Genomic DNA, 15,107 nt, shown 5'->3' on the forward strand with positions numbered 1-15,107 from the left:
TCTCTCCCACATTACTAAAGGACTGAGACACGCCAAGCCACCTGCCCAAGGCCCGTGTGGCCAGGATGGCTGCCCTCCAGAGTGGGAAGGAAACTGCCAGTTTTGATGTGCACTGATAAGGAGGGCGGCAAACCTGGTCACTCCCGGAGGAATAGGCCACTCCCAGCCCGCCTGCTTCTCATATACAAAGCCCAGTCATGAAGGCCACTGACTTTATTGATTTAAAAAACTTTACAAGGACAGTGACTGTTCTGCCAGAAATAGGGCCAAATGGCATAAAACAGACCAGAGGTGGGAGCAGGGGGGCGGGGACAGGGCCAGGAATCACTCAGAAAAGCTGGTAACTGCTGTCACGAAACTGGCAGGGAAAGGAAAAGGGGGATGCATGCAAGGATAAGAATTCCAAAAAAGTTGAAATGGTGAGGGGAGAGAACTCCCAAAAGACCCTGGAGTCCATGGGACGTGCGCACAACAACAGCAATCTTTTCCTTTGTAGAGGACGGGGAAGGAGTCCTCACTTGGCTGCAAACTCTGGAGACTCAGTGCTGGGGCTCGGGGTCGGGGGCTCCCCAGAGAGCATCACAAGAACGCGTCGCACCACTCTCGAAGGCACCCGAAGCAGTCCCGGGACTGCTTGGCGTTCGCACCGCACGTGTCCTTCAGCCATTCCCGGAAAAGATCTTCATCTTTCTTTAGCACCAGAAACTGACCAAGGACCACATAGGCCTGCAAGATGGGCAAAGCAAAGGCGGGCTGCTGAGCGCTCTGTGGGACTAAGACAAGAAGGCCACTTCCGTGCCGCTCCCAGCACAGGAGCCCAGGAGACGGGGCAGGCTCCAGCCTGCGGGCTCTGCAGATCTCACACCACCGCCCATCCCCAACAGGTACACGCACTCTCCTCACTCCCCAGCGGCGGGGAAGCACTGTAGTCGGCCACCCCCAGCCCTCCCCGGCTGCACGCAGCCGCCCCACACCTTGTCAAAGCCCCTTTCCTCCAGCTTCTTGCCCAGGACTTCGCCAATGCCGGCCAGGCTTCCCACTGGCTTTTCCCCCATGGGCTCTGCCACGAAGTCTCGGTGCTTTTGGGAGGTTGTCATCTTGATCAGGCTTAATCTGGGAATCCTAAGAAAAGGGAAGTTACGGCTAAAAACCGGGGAACTCTCGAAGGCCCACTGGCAATCTCACAGTAAAAGAGAGCTAGAGCATCCGTTAGGAAGGCTTTCTCGATTTCCCCCAGTTTACGGATGAGAAAACAGAATCAAGAAAAGTCTTTTCCTCACTGTTCAAGACAAAGGTCTCTGCCACTCCCTGCGGGAGGTGCGTTTTGGTACCGCCCCACAGGAGAAACTATCCTGCCCTAACAGGTGGCTCACGCAGGACAAAGAGTGTCGTTCAGTACCCAGGGCCCATCCTAAAGCTGTCACTGCTCTGTGACCTTGGCTGGGCAAAGGCGGCACTGACCCAGAATGGAACGACCACCTGGTCCGAAAAGCAAATGAAGGGCTCTCCCACCCGCCCCACAGGCTGTTCACAGAGCGAAGGCGCAGCGGGAGCGCACACACCCGCTCAGCCAGCCCCTCAAGCTCCACGCCACCAGCCCCCTCCGCGTCCCACGCCGCCGGGCCCGCCCCAAACGCGCCGCGCCCCGCCCCCTCCCCGTGCCGCGGCCGAGCCCTCCCACAGGGCACGTCCGAAAGCGCATCCTCTGGCCCGTCGCAGCACTTGCGGCCCCTCCTCTCTCCCTCCTCCCTGCGCCTCCTCCGACCTCCAGCCCGGGCCTTGCTCCGCGGCTCGCACTCACCCACAGCTCCGGTTCCGTAACGGGTTCTCCCGCCACCCGGCTGCTCCCGCCGATCCCTCAACCCACTAGAACTTTCTTCCACTTCCGCTTCCGGGTCGCTTCAAGGGCCGCCTTAAAAAAAAAAAAAATCTACATTGGGCACTTCTAGCCGCTTAGAATCACCGAGTTGAGGCACCCCCGGACCTCGAGGGCGCCCTTAGTAGGCGCTCCTTTCCGGTTCCTTCGCGGGAGGCCGGGCTGCCTTTTGTGGTCTCGCTTCTCGGGAAGCATTTCCGGTCTCAGGGAGCAGAGGTCTGTGATAAGAAAACTTTATTTCTCTCCTGCACGGCATCCGGAACCTAAAGGACTTACCCTTGGCCAACCTGATGGTGGGAAGAGTTAGAGGGACGGACAAGGAGAGAGGCGTGGCCGGGAGACTTCCGGGAGAGCGCCGGAAGTACGGTGTGCGACTCAGGCTGACACGCGCTGTTCTCCTCGCCGTCGGGCTTGCGAAAGTCTGACGGGAACCGGAGGCGTAGGAGACCCGAGTCCAAGACGACTCCACTGTCGTGACCGCCGACAAGTCCTTTTTCTGGGCTTTCATTGGCTCAGCTGCGAAGTGAGTCGTGGACGAGTCGATCTCAGCGTCCAGCCTGGAGAGCGGGGTCTTTTCAGGCAGCGCCCGTGGGATTCGAGGGCCAGAGAGTAAGTATGGGGCTTTCTCTCTGAGCGTTTTTCCTCCGTAATAGGGAGGCAGGAGGGCAGGGGGCGGCAGCTAGGGATGACACGTCGGAGTTTCCTTTGGAAGCCATCAATCTCCTGAGTACGCATTAGTCCTTGTTTTTTCAGTACCCAAGTCAGAAACAGTAGATGTCGAAGACCAAGCCAGCCTACCCTGACCTTTAATTAACTCGTTCCTGACTTGGATTCTCCTAACTTGTCTGTGTCTGTACTGTGTTGAGAGATTGAGCATCTGTGTTGTGTGGTTGTGCTGCACCTGGGATGTACAAGCATGTTGAGGAAGAAATGGTTTATCTTACTCCTTCCCCAAGTGGCTGCCAGAATGATTGATTTTTCTAGAACACGTATTTAGTTTTTGTGGTTATGTCAGTACTTAAGAATAATACGAGTTTTTTTACGTGCCTCACACTGTGCTAAGTGTTTTGCTTACGATTATTTTGTTTTAATAACCGTGTTCTGAGTTAGCTACTGCTTTTCTCTGAGGTCTAGAGAAATTGAACAGCCAGGAAATAACCAAGGTAGGGTTTGAATCCAAGCAATTGGATTTCGGAGCTCATGTTCTTAACCAGGACACTGTGTCACTCCTCAGTAAAAGGCCTCTCCCCATCTTCAAAACAGTCGTGCACTCTGAGCCTGCCATCCAAGAAACTCAGGAGGAGGAGTTGATAGTCTCTGCATCCCTCACCGCCCTGGAACAGGACCCAACATGTCTCAGGCCACCAAGAGGAAGCATGTGGTGAAGGAGTTGCTGGGGGAGCACATGGTGCCCTCCGACCAGCAGCAGATCGTGAGGGTAAGTGACATTGGGGACCAGCTGCTCTGCCCCCGCTCTCCACTCCTGTTGGGCCCCTGGGGTGGGGGCAGGGTGCACCGCAGCTCAGTGGGTGTTGGAACCGGCTGATGAGGCTGACTGGTAATTGATCTCTCCTGGACCAGGTACTCAGGACCCCAGGGAACAATCTGCATGAGGTGGAGACAGCCGAGGGGCAGCGCTTCCTGGTGAGCATGCCCTCCAAATACCGCAAGAACATCTGGATCAAGAGAGGTGAGAGAGGCAGCCCTTTTGGAGACAGAACCGTTTCCTATGGCCTCAGCTTCCACCACTGCAAGCAGGACTGACTGTGCTTTTTCTCCTCTCTACCTGCAGGGGACTTTCTCATTGTTGACCCTATTGAAGAGGGAGAGAAGGTGAAGGCCGAGATCTCCTTTGTGCTCTGCAAAGACCATGTGCGCTCTTTGCAGAAGGAGGGGCTCTGGTAGGATGGTCCCCTTGGTCACTGGCTGCCCTACTTCTCTGGAGGATTTACTTCCTAGTTGTGGATTTGGGGGAGGGAAGATCATGGCATCTCAGGCAGGAACAGCTGGAAACAGCTTTTTTGCTGAGGAGTTTCTCTGTCCTTTCTGACTTCGGCTCTTCTCTTGGCACAGGCCTGAGGCCTTCTCCGAAGTGGCTGAGAAACACAACAACCAGAACAGGTGAGGCACAAGTCCTGGGGTAGGGAAGACAGAAAATGGGGCTTCAGGCCTTGGTACCTTGAGGGGAAATAGAACCTTCCTTCATTCCTACATAGGGTCCCTGGTGAGAGCTTCTAAATTTGTGGTTGAAAGTATGATTTAAAAGTCAGATCCCCTGGGTTAAAGTTTCGGCCTTGTGAGTTATAACTGAGTGACCTTAAGCAGGTTAACCTATAAAATGGGAACTTTGTAAGGGTTAAAGAGAATAACGCTTGTAAAATTGCTGAGCATAGTACCTGGTGAGCAGTGTGGGTTTATTGAGTGTTGGTTGTAGTAGAATCATTATTATTAAAGTCAGTAGCTCTAGCAAATTTTTTTTTTTTCTAGCAAATTTTTGAGGTGGGGGTGAGGAGGAGGTAGTTTCTTGCCACTTTTTCTTGGCCAAGTTTCCTGCGATTCTCTCTGTGTCTGACTCGCTGAGCCCTGACTGCTCGGCCATATGGTCCTCCTTTTTGTGGGGCTTCTTGGTTTTCCCAGAAGGCCTTGGGCTAATTGTCCTTTTCCCCCCACCCCGATGCAGACAGGCTCAGCCAGAACTCCCAGCTGAGCCACAGTCATCGGGAGAAGAGTCCAGCTCTGAAGGTGATGCTGACCTTTTTGTTAACACCAACCGCAGACAGTGTCATGAGAGTGAGGAGGAGAGTGAAGAAGAGGAGACAGCCTGAGACCCCGGGACCCTCTTCTCCTCCTGCTCAGGGAATAGTCCTTGGCTCCTCTGAGCTTGGACATGCCCAGGAGCCTCTGTGGATCTTTCCCCCTGGATGGGGACAAGGCAGGGCCCTTCTCTGAACTGACTTTCTGACATAGGAGAATTAAACCCCTGGTGGGTGGTGACTTACGCTGGTGTCAGAGTGGCTCTTTGGAGGAAGGAGGGACATGTGGTAAAGTTAAAAACTGCTCCTAGGTGGTGTCCTTATGGGCAGGTGGGCTGAATGGGCAGGAAATGGGAAATGGCTGGAATCTTTCCTAGTTTCTCCCTCTCTCGTCGGGCACTTAGTAAGTGCCAGGCCCTGTGTGCTTCCTTGCATGTACTTAGTAACTGGGAGCATTTCCACCTCATTGCCTGCTTGCAGTTAGTACCGGTTCAGGCATTCAGGATCACAGTGGGGCTTAGTGCCCATCTGCCTTTACGAGACCCTCAGGATGAATTTCACAGTGCCTCGTAAGCTGTTCTCCCTGCCTTTCTAGTCACTTGTGACTGCAGGAGCGCCCACCATCATGCTGCTATGTACATCCCCTGGTTGGTGGCCTCCTCATGGCTACTCAGACCATCACTCCTCAGCCCTCGTGCAAACCACATCATCCCATTTCTCCTTGGAAGCTTTTTACCTCTGACTGTACATTCTCCCTCTTCATTGCTGGCATTCACCTTTTAGTCACTGCTCAGACGTTGAAGTTTACCTCCTGGCTTAGAGTCTTCTACTCTTGCTTCCATCATTGTTTTTCTATATCCCATGGATGGGCCCGTTCAACACTATGGCCACCTAGGTCCTTGATGTCCCCATCACTAATGCCCTTGTCTTCTATTTCAGGCCTGTTGCCTATATCTGTAGTCACTCTCTGGACCCCTGACGTCACTAGAAATTGCAACGCCATTTGAATTCAAAAACCTGTACAATCACCACCTCCAGGCCTCCTTGCTCAACTACCACCCCTCCCGCCCCCCATAGAAATTCTTTATCTTCATCTTCCAGCCCTGCCACATTCTCACCATCATTCTCCTATCTTCACTTCCTTCCCTGTGCAGCATCAATTCCGTGGTCTACACCCTGTACTCCCTTTCTTCCTCCATCATGTTCATCTAGTAAAACCTAACCTTGGGTCAACCCAGTCATTCACCTCTGTGCCTGTACGCAAGTAACTGTTAGAGAAAATAGCCAACCTGGTTCATTAGTTTTACCTTAAATTCGTAATTACAAACCTCAGATGGCCATGCAGCACTGCCTGGCAGATCTACCCTGGGATGTCGTATTAGAAAACTTTTTTTTTTTTTTTTACCAAATCCCTCTTAGCCTGATAGTTACAGACTGCAGCTCATTCTTCATTAAGAAATAGTAACCATTGGAGGGAACTTTTACCTCTCTGTTACCAACCCTACAACTGTGCTCATGGATCTTCCTGTCATTTTACTGCCCATTGTAATCCAGTGGGACTTAAGCCTTTCCTCTCGTGCTTTGGAGCCTGTCTCTCTTTACTTAAGGAGTTTTTGTGAGTTTTGGTTTTTGTCATCCTGTGTACTGGGTATGTTAGCATCAAAGGTGCTATACAATCTCCCATCTGAAAAACAACCAGAAAAAAAACCTGTCACTGATCCCACATCCTCTCCAGCTACCACTTCATTTACCTGCTCCTCATTCACTCTCTTACGCTTGCTTAGTGTAGTCTTAAATACGTATATACACGTGTGTGTATGCTTACATGTGTACATACGCACGTATAGAAATGTGTGTATATACATTTGTGAGCAAAAAATTAACCAGGTAAGTTGAAGATGTGAGTGTATTTTTAACTCATCTGAAGTTTATTTTTGTATGGAAGATGGCTAATTTTTTTCCCTAAAGGGCTAGCCACTTGTCCCTATACCATTTATTGAGTGGTTCATTCTTTGCTCACTGGTTCAAAATACCTTTTTTAAAATAAATGAAATTCCTGCATATATATGGATCTCTTTGGAATCTGGCACACTGATTGTGTGTGCACACGCCATATTTTATAGCATGATTGATAACTCATTCTCCCTCACCCTTGCCCCATCGTTCCTTGGAATTTTCCTGTTTTCTTTTACATAAAAACTTTAGGATGAACTGGTCATTGCATTTAAAAGTTCTGTTGCAATTTCCATTGGCGTGGTTTTAAATCTCATAGTTTGATTTGGAGAGGAGTGGTACTTAACGGTTGTTTTTGATCTTCCTATACAGAAATTAGTTATGTGTGTTCTTTTATAAGATGTTATCTTCTGGGAATTCCCTGGGGGTCCAGTGGTTAGGACTCCACACTCCCACTGCAGGGGGCACTGGTTTGATCCCTGGTTGGGGAACTAAGATCCTGCAAGCCATGCGGCCAAAAAAAAAAAAAATGTTGTCTTCATATGGGTCTAGTTCAATGTAGTCTTAAGAATTTTAGAGCTATTTGTTGTTATCAATGTGTTCTTTTGAAATTACATTTCCAACTATCACTGGCAGGTGGGAAAGCTGTCCGTCTCTGTGTGCCCACCTATTTATCTAACTGAATTCTCATTAGTTCTAAGAGTTCTTCAGTTGATTCTCTTGGCTTTCTGGATAGAGTGTCAAATCATATTCTACCAGCGGCAGTTTCATCCTGTCCTTTACACTCATTTCTTTTCCTTGTGAATTGTGGAGGCCAGGACTTCCAGTATAATGTTGAATGGCACCCTTGTTTGTTCCTCTCTTAGTGAGAATTGTTCTCATGTTTCATCATGAAATATTATTCTTGCTTTGAGTTTCTGGTTGATAAACTTCATTAGGCTGAAGATGTTTCCTTCTGTACCCAACTTACTGAGTGTTTTTTTCCTGTATTCAACAGTGATGAATTTTGACATTTATGAGATAGTCAAAAGATTTTTTTTATTATTGCACTGATTTACATGATTAGGTTTCCTGGTGTTGAACCATTCTTGAATTCTGATGTAAACTCTGCTTAGTTTTATATTTATTTATTTAGGATTTTTGTGTCTATCCTTGGGCCAATTTCATTTTTTATTTTAATGATTTCTGTGTCCCATTTTGACAACAGCATTATGCTAGCCTTGTAGAATGGGTTTGGAGACATTTAATCTTTTTCTTTGGACTGGAGTAATTTATAGAAAAGGAGTTGTTTTGGGACTTCCCTTGTGGCACAGTGGCTAAGAATCCTCCTGCCAGTGCAGGGGACACAGGTTCAATCCCTGGCCCAGGAAGATCCCACATGCCGCGGAGCAGCTAAGCCCATGCGCCACAACTACTGAGCCTGCGCTCTAGAGCCTGCGAGCCGCAATTACTGAGCCCTCGTGTCACAGCTACTGAAGACCGTGGGCCTAGAGCCCGTGCTTCGCAACAAGAGAAGCCCCTGCGACGAGAAGCGTGCATACTGCAATGAAGAGTAGCCCCGCCTCGCCACAACTAGAGAAAGCCTGTGTGCAAGAATGAAGACCAAATCTAGCCAAAAATAAATTTATTAAAAAAAATATTTTTTTTAAAGAAAAGGAGTTGTTTCTTCAGGGTTTGATTGAATTTTAATTATAAAATCTGTGCTTGATTCCTTTTTTAAGGGTAGATCTTTGCCTTGTAATTTTTCTGTGGCATTTTATTCAAGTTTTCTATCCTTGAGTCAGTTTTGATAATGTATATATTTTTAGAATTGTGTGTTTTTTGTATATTTAAGCCTTTTTTTGCAAAACATCATGCGTACTATTTGTATCATTTGGGACTGTCTTACTTAAAAGTGACAAAAGTCTAATTCAAACCAGCAGAAGCAAACAAGAGCTCATTGTTCTGCAGTCTCAGGGCAGAGCTTTAGGCAGAGCTGACCTAGGCCAGCATAATTTCGTCAGGGCTCTCATTTATTTCTTGGATTGTCTGTGCTCCTCTTGGTTCAGCAATCTCTTTCTCCCTATAGGTTTTTTCTTCAGGAAGCTCCAGTTTGCACTTGGTCCTGACAGACAAAGAGTTACTTCTTCAGGATCCATGAACTTCAGGGAAGACCGACTGGTCTTGCTCTGGTCACTTGCCCTCTCCTGGCAACCACTCTGGCCAGGGCTGAGTAGGGGGAATAAGGGGAGGCGAGATGAACCTCCCTGATCCATATGACATGCGTTTCCCAGGGAATAGAGAGGTTCTTTTACCCAAAAAGGGGGCAAGGGGTGAGAGCAGATAAAACAACAAACATTTGTGGCTTTTGTTTTGGGGAGGGTTTTTTTTTGGCCATACTGTGCAGCTTGTGAGATATTAGTTCCCCAACCAGGGATTGAACCCCAGGGCAGTGAGAGCACCCCGGAGTCCTAACCACTGGACTGCCAGGGAATTCCCAAAACAACAAACGTTGTCCTGAATTCTGTGTATTTTGTTTTCTTTGACTAGCTTTGCAAGATACCTGTCTACTTTATTAGCCTTTTCCTTCTGTTTCTTTGGGGTTATGTGCTCATTCTGACTTCTTGGGTTGTATGCTTAATTAATTAATTTCAGACTTGTTTTCTAGTACATTTAGGGCTAAGAATCTTCTTTTAAATACTCCTTTGTTTCCTGCTTTTTTTTTTTGGCCGAGCCGCATCGCTTGCGGGAATCTCATTTCTCCGACGAGGGATTGAACCCAGGCCACGGCAGTGAAAGCACTGAGTCCTAACCACTGGACCAGCAGGGAATTCCCTGTTTCCCATTTTATCGGGTGTACTTGTGTGATTTGGGGGGGCATTGTATCTAAGCATGGCCTTCTGTTTTTCTCCAGCCCTCAGTGATTCTGTGATCTACCTAATAACCTGTTTTTTCTTCCTAAAACCTTTTAATCTCGACTTCCTCTCTTATCAGCCATTCAACTCCTGGGGGTCATACCTAGGAATTCTGATGGAGGTAGAGTCCTTGTATTCTGTATACTGTTCCCCTTTGTCATTCTCCAAAGTTGAATTCCACCTCTATTCTCCCAACTTAGTAGTGGAGTCCAACCATATATGAATAGATGTCCCCGAATGAGCTGGCTTTTAGGAGCCCTCCTTCCCCAATGCCAATGCCAGTCCATGTGATCTGTTGCCTAATAGTACTGACCCCTGCTGCAGTTAGGTTTAAGACTTGTAGCCCGCCAGACTCCACACGTCTATCACTTTACAACCAACCTTTACAGCCAGGTCATGTCCATCGGAGCCCCCCCAATGCAGCCCAGCTCGCTTTCCTCCCTTGTCATCCAGCCACACATACATGTGTGCCAAGGAGCACCCATGGCACTCTGAGCTAGCCGCATGGTTTTTCTCTTGTAATATGTAAACGTGGTGAGATATCTTGACACAGTTTCTCATGTTAAGACATCCTTGCATTCCTGGAATAAAATAGCCATAATACATTTTTCAGTGTATTGCTGGATTTGGTTTTCTGATGTTTGGGGGATTTTGGCATCCAGGTTCATAAGTGAGATGGTTTAAGCTTTTCCTTTCCTGTGTTGCCCTTGTCTGGGTGGTTTGGTTTGGTTTTGTCAAGGTTATGCCAACCTCGTAAAGTGAATTGGAGAATGTTCTCATTATTAGTGTTTGTGTGAGATTGGGATTTTACACTTCTAAAATTTTTGGTAAAACCGCCTGTGCCTGGCATCTTCGCGGTAGGTTTTTAACTCTAGATTTTTATTGAGTGTAGGATTGCTCGGGTTTCTGTTCTCGAGTCAGTGATATTTTCAAGAAAAAATATTTTCTTATTTTATCTGTGGCACAAAGTTATTTGTAGAATTGCCTTTTGTTCATAATCTTGACTGTATCCAAAGTTATATCCCCTTTTTTATATCTAATACTATTTTTTTGTGTTTTTTCTTTTTTAATCTTGTCAATCTTGGCAGAAGTTCATTTATTACTCTCTTCAGGGCACTGGCTTTTTTTTTTTTTTTTTTTTTTTTTTTTTGCGGTATGCGGGCCTCTCACTGTTGTGGCCTCTCCCGTTGCGGAGCACAGGCTCTGGACGCGCAGGCTCAGTGGCCATGGCTCATGGGCCCAGCCGCTCTGCGGCATGTGGGATCTTCCCGGACCGGGGCACGAACCCATGTCCCCTGCATTGGCAAGCGGACTCTCAACCACTGCGCCACCAGGGAAGCCCAGGGCACTGGCTTTTTTGTTATCATTCCTCATTGTTAGTTTTTTTTCTATTTCATTAATTTCTGCTCTTACCATATTTCTCCTTATACTGCCTTTGGGTTTATTCTGTGGTTCTTTTTCTAACCCTTTTGGTTTGGTCCTTAACTCATTGATTTTCAGCTCTACCTCCTCCCTCCCCACAAAACTAGTTAGGGAATTTTCAAATCTGAAGAAAAAGTAAAATAATTATAAAATAAGTACCTGTGTACCCTTCAACAGGGTCACTAATTTATAACATTTTGTCATGTTCTACTTCTCTATACATACAAAACACATAGGTTTTGCATTTAGTTGTTACATCTCTTTAGCCTCTTAATTTAGAATAGACTTCTTAACATTTTTTTGGTTTATTTTTCATAAAATAGACTTTTTAACAAGTTCAGGCCAGTTTTCTTATAACAAATGTCCTGGGTTTGGATTTGTGTGATTATTTTTGTATGCTTAGATTTGAGTTAAACAATTTTAGCAAAAACCTAGAGCTGATGTGCTTTGACCACATCACCAGGTACAGAGATGATGTTCATCTATTGCAGATCACAAGGCACGTGATACAGGATGTCCAACTATTGGTGATGCCAATTTTGATCACCTGGTTAAAGGGATGGCTTCTAGGTCATTTTCTTATGAAGGTATTATTTTCCCTTTGTAATTAGGTAATCTGTGGGACAGTCTTACCTTTTAAGGCTAAAATTTCCCTTAATGCAGCTCTATAAGTATTTGTATTTGGTTTTGTTTTTTTTTGTGTGTTGAAATTTTTTTGTGTATGAATTTTTCATAGCCGTTAACAACTCCCCATTTGCCCTTCCTCCAGTCTCTGACAACCACAGTTCTATTGTACCTTCTGTTTCTTTGTTTTGTTTTTCTTTTCTTTTGGCTGTACCACGTGGCTTCAGGATCTTAGTTCCCTGACCAGGGATTGAACCCGGCCCCTCGGCAGTGAGAGCACGAAGTCCTAACCGCTGGCCCGCCAGGGAATTCCCTACTTTCTGTTTCTATGAGTTTGACTAGATACCTCAGGTAAGTGGGCTCATTCAATAGTTGCCTTTTTGTGACTGCTTTATTTATTTCACTTTGTATAATGTTCTCAAGGTTTATCCATGTCATAGCATATGCCATAATTTCCTTCCTCTTTAAGACTGAATAATATTCCATTGTTTGTATGTGCCACATTTTTTTTATCCAAGAGTCGGTGGACTCTTGGATTCTTTCCACCTTTTACCTGTTGTGACTAATGCTCTTATGAACATGGATGTACAGATATCTCTGAAACCTTGCTTTCAGTTCTTTTGGATATATACCCAGAAGTGGAATTGCTGGATCACAGGGCTATTTTTAATTTTTTAAGGACCCACCGCCATACTGTTTTCCATGGTGGTTGCACAAGTTTGCATTCCCCACCATCAGTGCACAGGGGTTCAAGTTTCTTCACTTCCTTGCCAATGCATTATTTTTTGTTTGTTTGCTAGTAGCCATCCTGACAGGTGTGAAATATCTAGTATTTTATACTTTAGTTTTGAGTGTTTTTAAATTTCCATCATGATGCCTTTTTTGATCCATAAATTTTTAAATTTTTTTTTTATAAATTTATTTATTTATTCTTGGTTGTGTTGGGTCTTTGTTGCTGTGCATGGGCTTTCTCCAATTGTGGTGAGCGGAGGCTGCTCTTCATTGCGGTGCACGGGCTTCTCATTGCGGTGGCTTGTCCTGTTGCGGAGCACTGGCTCTAGGCCCGCGGGCTTCAGTAGTTGTGGCTTGTGGGCTCTAGAGCGCAGGCTCAGTAGTTGTGGCGCACGGGCTTTAAGTTGCTCCGCGGCATGTGGGATCTTCCCGGACCAGGGCTCGAACCTGTGGCCACTGCATTGGCAGGTGGATTCTTAACCACTGTGCCACCAGGGAAGTCCCCGCACCTTTACTTCTGTCTTCCATATCTCTTAGCTTTTCTTTTACATTTTAAAAATTCTCAGTCCTTCTTTGAAGATTTTCTCAATCTGGTCTTCCAATTGACTGATTCCTAAACTGTGTCCCTTCTATTGTGTATCCTGTCTATTGTGTTCTTTATTTAAGCTCAAGATGAGTTCTCTAGCAGGTTTAAACTACAAGTGACTGTACTGGAATTTTCCTTTATAGAGAACTCTGGGATCCAGTGTCTAATACACTTTAGCAATAGCCCCCTGGGGGAGTGAGTAGACCAGGCTTCAAGGCCACTGAAATTTGGCCAGCACGCACGTGTCTATCATGTTCTGAGAGGATATGCGTGAAATTCTGGAGTGTGCACTGCTCAGCAGCAGGAAGAAGTTCACAAATGCAAAAGCCCTGGGGCCAATAAGTACTGGAGGAATATAATTTCCAAAGCTGAGACGAATTCCATGGGGCTGAGTGTCAGGGCCCCTGCACACTGGTCTCGTCTGGTGACCCAGTTTAAAGGCTTTAAATGTGGAATATGCTGCCTTCAATGTACAAAGAAGCCAAATGGGTGTAGGGCCTCTTTGTAGTTTGAGGAAAAGGACAGCAATTTGTCCTTAGTAGTTGCCCAGATATCCTCTTAGGAAATTCCTTGGGCTGCGGGACCCTGGATTTTGTCTTCATTCAAGGCCCAACCAACTCTGCTTACCTGTGTCTGAGGAGCACGTAAAGCAGCATGGGCGGTTTCCTCAGTAGGAACCACTCTCAGAATATCATCAATGTGAGGGAAAGTCAGGACGCCAACAGCGGCTCATGTGCTCACGTGTGATGCATTGATGACATACTTGGGGGAATCCAGAATCCCTATGGAATGTGTCAAGGCCCATTGTGCACCTTGTCTGGCGACATAGAGGAATAAACCGTTAGCAGTGCCCAAGGCTGTCTCCCAGGTGGCAGCAATTTCTTCAGTTATTGTTACGATAGAATCTGGTGATGCTAAAATATCCACTTCATTAGGTAACCTTTGCTCGTTCCCAGTGAGGTGCCAAGTACCCGAAACCCTTGTTTCTAGCCAGTGCAACTTGTTGAGCATGGAGACAGCGCTGTGTATCATGAATTTCTGTATGAGAAGGGTACTCTTTTTCTTCCTGGGGTTCGAACTGCATGACCTTGGCCAAAGTGAGAGGGGTGTAATCAGTTCCTGGCTCCAGAGTCAGTCAACGTTCATAGAAGCTGCCAGCAGGGTCACAATAAGCATGTCCACCGGTAAGTCAGCACTTGCCCTGGGTTGCAGGAGCCCAACGGTCCACTCGGATGATACAATCCAGTAACACAGTAGCAGTCTCAGTCCAAGCATAGGGTGCGAGGGCCCCAAGAGCAACTGCGACTGGTTAGCCACTGGTAACAAGTTCCACAACAGAAGAGGGGAGTTCACTTACCCAGGCGTTAGTCTCCCAACCCTCAGCACACAGACTGGAGTATGTGCTCAAGAGCACTTGGAGAGTGGTGGGGAGCTGCCCTAGTCCTCTTTCAGTTCTAAAGGACCCAAATCAGGGTGCAGAGGAACTCATACAGCAGTATCTGCCCTGACTGATCTGTCTCACACAGAGCTTTGCGGGAGGGGGCCTCTGCAGGGAAATCCTCCCCTTTTTCAGTTTCCCTTTCTGTCGAAGGCTGACAAGTCAGACACATTTTGGGACCCCCTCCTGTCTCCGCCCACCCCCGCAGGGGAGCATATATTGACACAGAGGGCAATTTTGCTTTTCTTAGTGTCCCCAGAGCAGGTGTACAGAGGAGGGGAAGGGCAGGGGTCTGAGGAAGGGCAGGTAACGTGGTCTCACTGGGCAGGGCCATGTTGTCTGGCAGGTACAGGCCTGGAGTGCCAGCCTAGGGGGTTTTGATGGGAGTCACCTGAGATGGCAGGACCTGGTGCGTCAGGAGTCAGAGAGGGGGAAATGGGTGTCGCAGGAAGGGCTGGGACCCACCGGAGTGAAGACCCCGAGTGAGGCTGACTACCCAGGGCATTAGGGCCTCGGAGAAATGGCCGTGGGGGAGTGACTTTGGCTCTCACCTCGGCCCTGTGAGCGAGGACAGCCATCTCCATCCTATACCAAGATGAAGACATTCAGAGCAGCAGAATATGGTAGTTTATCACCAACAGACAGAACTTCTAGAAGACAAACTTCAGAAAAAAATGAAAATGACTCCAGAGGAGAGATCTGAGAGGCAAGAAGGAACGAGGAACAAGTTCATTAATGATGATGATGTCTGACTAGGGGGTGGTTCTTAGAAAGTCAAGATAAGGTCCTGGAGGATAAAAACACCTAAGAATAAGGACTTCCTTGGCGG

The 15,107-nt window shown here is 47.3% G+C and overlaps 2 protein-coding genes across 3 annotated transcripts; one reads left to right on the forward strand and one right to left on the reverse strand.

Annotated features, from left to right (window-relative positions):
* Positions 1-198: 198 nt before the first annotated feature.
* On the reverse strand, positions 199-1,959 carry BANF1 (BAF nuclear assembly factor 1). Its single transcript, XM_004286877.4, has 3 exons — positions 1,802-1,959; positions 975-1,122; positions 199-726 (listed from the first exon to the last, which is right to left on the reverse strand). The coding sequence occupies exons 2-3, from the start codon at positions 1,095-1,097 to the stop codon at positions 580-582; spliced, it is 270 nt and encodes an 89-aa protein (XP_004286925.2). The 5' UTR covers positions 1,098-1,122; positions 1,802-1,959; the 3' UTR covers positions 199-579.
* Positions 1,960-2,006: 47 nt separating this feature from the next.
* EIF1AD (eukaryotic translation initiation factor 1A domain containing) lies at positions 2,007-10,093 on the forward strand. Of its 2 annotated transcripts, none has more exons than XM_033416994.2 (6): positions 2,007-2,485; positions 3,111-3,314; positions 3,458-3,566; positions 3,669-3,777; positions 3,950-3,997; positions 4,557-10,093. In XM_033416994.2, the coding sequence occupies exons 2-6, from the start codon at positions 3,228-3,230 to the stop codon at positions 4,699-4,701; spliced, it is 498 nt and encodes a 165-aa protein (XP_033272885.1). In that variant the 5' UTR covers positions 2,007-2,485; positions 3,111-3,227; the 3' UTR covers positions 4,702-10,093. The 2 variants fall into 2 exon arrangements, with proteins under 2 accessions (XP_033272885.1, XP_033272876.1); XM_033416985.2 differs by having other exon boundaries at positions 2,009-2,485; positions 3,140-3,314.
* Positions 10,094-15,107: the final 5,014 nt, after the last annotated feature.

The sequence above is a fragment of the Orcinus orca genome, chromosome 8 (genome assembly GCF_937001465.1).
Source record: "Orcinus orca chromosome 8, mOrcOrc1.1, whole genome shotgun sequence".
Lineage (NCBI taxonomy): Eukaryota > Metazoa > Chordata > Mammalia > Artiodactyla > Delphinidae > Orcinus > Orcinus orca.